Source organism: Neltuma alba, unplaced genomic scaffold, assembly GCF_004799145.2.
Source record: "Neltuma alba isolate B1F8T4 unplaced genomic scaffold, ASM479914v2 tig00004281_pilon, whole genome shotgun sequence".
NCBI classification, from domain to species: domain Eukaryota; kingdom Viridiplantae; phylum Streptophyta; class Magnoliopsida; order Fabales; family Fabaceae; genus Neltuma; species Neltuma alba.
Genome location: NW_021633636.1, coordinates 162,059 through 168,583, shown reverse-complemented (window position 1 = coordinate 168,583; position 6,525 = coordinate 162,059). Strand labels below are relative to the sequence as shown.

General features: G+C 41.6%; 1 protein-coding gene across 1 annotated transcript; it reads left to right on the top strand.

Annotated features, from left to right (window-relative positions):
- The first annotated feature begins 1,542 nt into the window (after positions 1-1,542).
- LOC114744184 (uncharacterized) lies at positions 1,543-6,334 on the top strand. The gene is made up of 7 exons (XM_028932371.1): positions 1,543-2,325; positions 4,178-4,378; positions 4,459-5,072; positions 5,163-5,244; positions 5,323-5,730; positions 5,919-6,028; positions 6,118-6,334. The coding sequence occupies exons 1-7, from the start codon at positions 1,666-1,668 to the stop codon at positions 6,332-6,334; spliced, it is 2,292 nt and encodes a 763-aa protein (XP_028788204.1). The 5' UTR covers positions 1,543-1,665.
- Positions 6,335-6,525: the final 191 nt, after the last annotated feature.

Here is a 6,525-nt window from a genome sequence, read left to right as displayed (position 1 = left end):
GCTCATCACTCGGCCAACCGTAAAGACTGTCCAATTTGTTGGAAGGCTTTTGATTGGGCCCCACGAAGGCATTTCTACACGTGGCATTATCTTATAGGGAAAATTACTGTAGAGTCCCACAGAAGACAATTTACTACCAGAAGGTCCCATGAAATAAGAAAATGTATATGAGGTCCCAAGGGACCTTATAGCAAAAAATTTGAAACTTGCAATTACTTTCTTGCCCTTTTGATTAGAGAAAGTAACCGAAGCACACTCAAAATCGTTTCGGTTTTCATCTTCGCGAAATCGGCCGCGCGCTCACACTCCGTCACCCGCTCACACTCCGTCGCCCGCTCACACTCCGCCGCCGTGTCGTTGGTGCTTTATCCTTGTGTGCTCCGACAGGTTCAATCTCCGGCGAGGTCTGTTAGTTTCTGGTTGGTACATTGTCGGTCGCTGCTCCGCATTCGGTCACTCTCTGGTCCAACGCCTTCAATCCCCTGCGCGGTCCATCGGTCTCGGGTCTGCACGCCGTCAGTCTGTCGTCCGCAGTCCGTCGGTCTCTCGTCCGCCCGCCGTCGCCGTCTTCTCCGACGCATTGAACGGTTTCAATCTCCAGCACGGTCCGGCCGACTCTGGTCAGCACTCCATCCCTCTCTGGTCCGCACTCAGTTGCCGTCTGCTCCGACGCCGTGAACTCTCTGGTACAGTCCGGTGGTCTCTCTACTAACGCCTCAATCTCCAGACAACTAGTCTCTCTCGGTTAGAATATTTGACAATTTGAAGCTTCTTGGTCATATTTTGAAAAATGTTTGGTTTGGAATGTTTGAACATTTGAATTGTTGATTGTTCGTAAAAGCTGCTCGATGACCTGAAGTGGTTTGGAATGTTCGGTTGTTTCGTGTGTTTATATATGGAACCAGTGATAACCGTGACTTGTATTTTCACTGTGATATTAGAAATGTGAAGTATGTGGATATTACAATGATCTGACATGCGAATAAAAGTTAGGGGCAAAAGTTGGGGCTAGTTGGTACAAAGTTATATTAGAGATCAGTTTGAAGAACACTGGTTAAAATTGTCAAAAATTTGATTTGGTAGAGCTTTTTAAGCAGCAATCAGTTATTGTTAATATTGCTGAATTAAAAGGGAGAACTTTATGTAATTGATTTGTTCGGCAATAAAATAATAAAGGTTTTGTTTGGCTTTTTATGGTGAGCTCCATGGTGGAATGTTAATTTGGCCATAAGGTCAGAAAGGGAATTGCTTGTTGGATATAGCACCTATTGGCTCTATACTATAACCAATGAAGGGAAATTCATTCTGGTGGATTGATTTGTGATCCATATTATTTACTGCCGTTCATTGCTTTCTGTCATCCAAAGGGATATATTTTGATTTTGTTGATTAGTGAATAATTTGGTGGTGTTGAAGATACTTACTATTTTAAAATATATGTTGATGACAGTAATTTTTTTCCTTTTTGCAGTCAAACAAAATGACTAAAAAGAGTAAGAGTAAAGATGGACAAAGGGCTAGGAATTTCTCCGGTTCACTGAAGAGTTTTATGAGCAGAACAAGAAGAAGTTTAAGTCTTTTGAAGAGGGCACTAACTCTGTGAAAAAGGCTTGGGGGAACTTAACAGAAGAGGAGAAAGAACAATATGGTGAAAGGGCTAAAGAAATGAGAGTCCCACCAAAAGGGAAGAATTATATTGTTCCCTTTCACACACGCTGTGCTCCGGGACAATTTATGGAAGTCTGCAAGCAATTAAAGAAAAGTAAAGAGAAGATGGAAAGACTGAAAAGAATTGGTTTTGATAAATTGGTTGACATATGCTGCTCACAGATCTATAGAGATTTTTGTGGTGAATTGATCCGTGTGTTTGACCCTGTAAGTAGGCAAATTTCAATTCGAGGGAAGACGCATTTAGTGGGGCCCGAAGATGTAAATGAATTGATGGGTCTACCATTTAAGGGGGAAGATATTAAAATAAATGTGGAGAATGAAGATGAAACGTTCAAGAAATTAAGGAGTGACTACGGGAAAGTGCCATACAAAACAATAGGAACATGGTTGATTGAAGGAAAAGAGGAAGAAAAGTTTGAATTCCTTTTTGTTATGTATGCACTAGGAGTCCTCTTGTGTCCTGGCTCTAGTGTATGGGTGAGTGATAAAGTGTTGAAAGTCATGGTGGTGACAAAGGATAGTTTAGGACACTATGATTGGAGCAGCTTAGTTTTGAAAGAATTCTGCAACTCAATTGCAGAGTTCAAGAAAGGAAAGAAGAAAGGAAAAGCTGATGGGACGAAAAATGTGGGAGGTTGCATGTACTTCCTAATGGTAAGTGTGGGTATGATTCATTTACTTTGATGTTAGTTTATTGTCAATGTGCTGTGTAGGTTGTGATTGGTTGCTCTGTATGTTGTTATTTACTACTCTGTTGTCAATGTGCTGTGTAGGTTGTTATTTACTACGCTGTCAACTGCTTATGTATAGGTTGTGATTTGCTGGTGTCAAGGTTGTTATAGTACTGTGTGCAGGTTGTTAATGGATTGTGTTGGTTTGTCACCTGGTTATGTATAGGTTGTAATTGCCTTCTGTTCGTGTTGTCATTCGGTTTATCGTGGGTTGTCAATGGCTGCTGTGCATGTTGTGAATGACACAACTGTAGGTTGTGATTAGCTGATGTGTAGGTTGTGACTGTATGGTGTGGAGGTTGTTATTTTCCTGTGTTCAGGTTGTCATTAGGATGTGTTGGTTTGTCACCTGGTTATGTATAGGTTGTAATTGCAGTCTGTTCGTGTTGTCATTCTGTTGAGTATGGGTTGTCACTGGATGCTGTACATGTTGTGAATGGCGCAAATGTATGTTGTGACAGGGTTATGTGTAGGTTGTGATTGGTCACTGTGTATGTTGTTATTTACTACTCTATGTCGTCAGTTGGAGAAATGTACGCTGTGAACTGGTTATGGATATGTTGTGACTGGAAGTGTAGAGGTTGTTATTGTCTTGTGTGCAGGTTGTCATTAGGATGTGTTGGTTTGTCACCTGGTTATGTATAGGTTGTAATTGCATTCTGTTCGTGTTGTCATTCTGTTGAGTATGGGTTGTCACTGGATGCTGTACATGTTGTGAATGGCGCAAATGTATGTTGTGACAGGGTTATGTGTAGGTTGTGATTGGTCACTGTGTATGTTGTTATTTACTACTCTATGTCGTCAGTTGGAGAAATGTACGCTGTGAACTGGTTATGGATATGTTGTGACTGGCTGGTGTAGAGGTTGTTATTGTCCTGTGTGCAGGTTGTCATTAGGATGTGTTGGTTTGTCACCTGGTTATGTATAGGTTGTAATTGCAGTCTGTTCGTGTTGTCATTCTGTTGAGTATGGGTTGTCACTGGATGCTGTACATGTTGTGAATGGCGCAAATGTATGTTGTGACAGGGTTATGTGTAGGTTGTGATTGGTCACTGTGTATGTTGTTATTTACTACTCTATGTCGTCAGTTGGAGAAATGTACGCTGTGAACTGGTTATGGATATGTTGTGACTGGAAGTGTAGAGGTTGTTATTGTCCTGTGTGCAGGTTGTCATTAGGATGTGTTGGTTTGTCACCTGGTTATGTATAGGTTGTAATTGCATTCTGTTCGTGTTGTCATTCTGTTGAGTATGGGTTGTCACTGGATGCTGTACATGTTGTGAATGGCGCAAATGTATGTTGTGACAGGGTTATGTGTAGGTTGTGATTGGTCACTGTGTATGTTGTTATTTACTACTCTATGTCGTCAGTTGGAGAAATGTACGCTGTGAACTGGTTATGGATATGTTGTGACTGCTGTGTAGAGGTTGTTATTGTCCTGTGTGCAGGTTGTCATTAGGATGTGTTGGTTTGTCACCTGGTTATGTATAGGTTGTAATTGCAGTCTGTTCGTGTTGTCATTCTGTTGAGTATGGGTTGTCACTGGATGCTGTACATGTTGTGCATGGCGTAAATGTATGTTGTGACAGGCTTATGTGTAGGTTGTGATTGGTCATAGTGTATGTTGTTATTGGGCAGTGTGTAGGTTGTGATTGGTCACTGTGTATGTTGTTATTGGGCAGTGTGTAGGTTGTGATTTTCCGCTGTTTATGTTGTCAGTGGCCTGTTTGGATGATGTTGTTGTATATCTAAGTTATCATTAACTTCACATGCAGATTTATTGCCTACAACACTTTCCTCTCGGAAAAGAAAAGGCGGCAAAAAATGAAAATGCCATTACTTATTGGGATGAGGAAAAAGTGAAGGCAAGAGTGAAATCAGAAAAGAATAGCGACAGAGGCATACTGCATGGCGTTCCGAGTGTCGGTGGGGCTTCAACAAGTGCATCCAACACAGGAATAAAGCTAACTCACCCTGTAAGTAAATCATGTGAAGCTTATTTTGGTGCTGTGTAGAATTTGGAGTAATGATAACTTTCATTACTGTTGTTTTGCAGGAAATCAAGAGAACGTATGAAAGGTTGATGACCATGGTTGAAGGGTTGGTGTCGACAATTGGAGAAGAGTTGGTTTCCCTGCAGTTGAGGTTGACGGATGAGATTGACAAGGAAGATGTGGTGGAAGCAGTAAGTAGCGAAGATGACAAAGAGAAGGCAACTGAAGATGAAGAAACCGGTGAAGAAGGTAAAGGAAGCCCAAAAGATTCAATTTTGTCACAAGAGGAACAACAGAGTGAACCAGAAGGAGATGATAAAGAAGAGGGCAAAAGTGCTTCGCGTGAAGAAGAGAGTCAATCTCAACCTGAGGAGAAAGGAGAAGGGAGTCACTCTGGATCAGAGGATGATGGAGAAGAAAAAACACAAGACAAGTCTAGTGATGCAGCAGCAGAAGAGGATAAGGGTGTAGGCGATGAAATGGAGGAAAAGGATGAAATGGACCAGCAAGCACAAGGGCAAATGGATGTAAGAAGATCAACACGGGTGAGAAGCCGTGCAATCAAATCTCCCTGGTTAGAGGAGGTGAAAAAAGGCCGTGGCAAGAGAAAAGCTGACGAGAAAGAGGAATTATTCCAGATGTGCACGAGAAGATGTGATCAAGATGAAGGTGCCAAGTAAGTGTTGGGACTGATTGTAATTGGGACAACTGATTGACAACAATTTTACACATACAACCCTTGTGCTCATTGTTCCTTTTGCTGCAGGTACATTGTAGAGATGTATGGGTACTTCTTGACACGTGCTGAGCTTTGCTGCCTACAAGACAGGAAATGGATGAACGACAGGGTAAGACAGTTGTTTATATAGATAGAGAACTGCGAATGTCATTATGATCATGACTAACTGTTTGTATGTGTGATATAGTTCATGTCTATGGTGGCGAGAACCTTGGTGGGAGATGAAAAAGAGAACCACAGTCGTGTCAGTAGGCACATTTTTACACCCGAGTTAATGCAAACAATGGCCGCTAATCCTCTTAGGTGGAGCATGGAAAAACATGAACATGAAATCTTACCGGAGCACATAGGATATAACATTGGAGACTGTGACTTCATATTTGGCCCCACCCTTTTCAATTACCATTGGTTCTGTTACGTGATGGATGTAAGAACCATGCGTTTCTATGCCCTTGACTCGTTGGTGGACAATTTGACGATGTTGAGATTACAAAGAGAGGAAGAAGAAGCAATGAAAACAGGGAAGAAACCACAAAGGAAGCAAGGGAAGAAGAGAGGACAGATAGATCCTAAGCAATTCATGGCGAGAGGGATTGTATGCACAACTTTACATTCATTCTATAACTTGTTAATGCGTTATGGTTGCTTGTCTGCTTAACTGTCCTGGTTGTTAATGCCTGCTGATTACTTGTCATTCGCTACAGCGAAGGTTGTTAATGCTTCCTGATAACTTGTCATTCACAACTGTCAAACTTGTTTCTTCTGTTTGTCCCTTTTTTGCAGAGAGATTGTTTCTGCCAAGTGCTTCGTGTGCTGAAGCCATCACTGTTTGCGGAGGAGGACAAGATTGACGAGGAAGTCACATGGGCAAAAGTTCATGTGCAATCTGACACGTGAGTTATTTTTCAACACAACAAGTACTTGTGTCTCAACTTTTGGGAGCTAATGTTCATTCACTAAAGTACTTGTTTTTCCTTTGTAGGGACTCTTGTGGGGTGCATGTGTTGAGCTGGTTACAAACATGGGACGGCACTGAGTATGGTGATGACGGCTACACAATGCCTAAGTACTCCCCTGAAGAAATCCATGACTTGAAGGTTGGATGCTTGTGGTGGCTCGTGACTCATCGGAACAACCTGCATGGCGATGAAGTGCTATCTTTGCTGCGAGGAAACCCCCAAAGCAAGAGGAAGAAATAAATGACAAGCATATATTGTATTTACATTTATTTATTTGACAGCATAGTGACATCTGAACGTCAAGTTTACATTTTATTCTTTTCTTTGAGCATGTATGAATCCTGGATGTTAAGATATGTTAATGTGTTTTGATATCCTTTACTGGTTATCAAGTTTTTGTAAAGGCATTCATGTGTTTTCATCATGGCCAC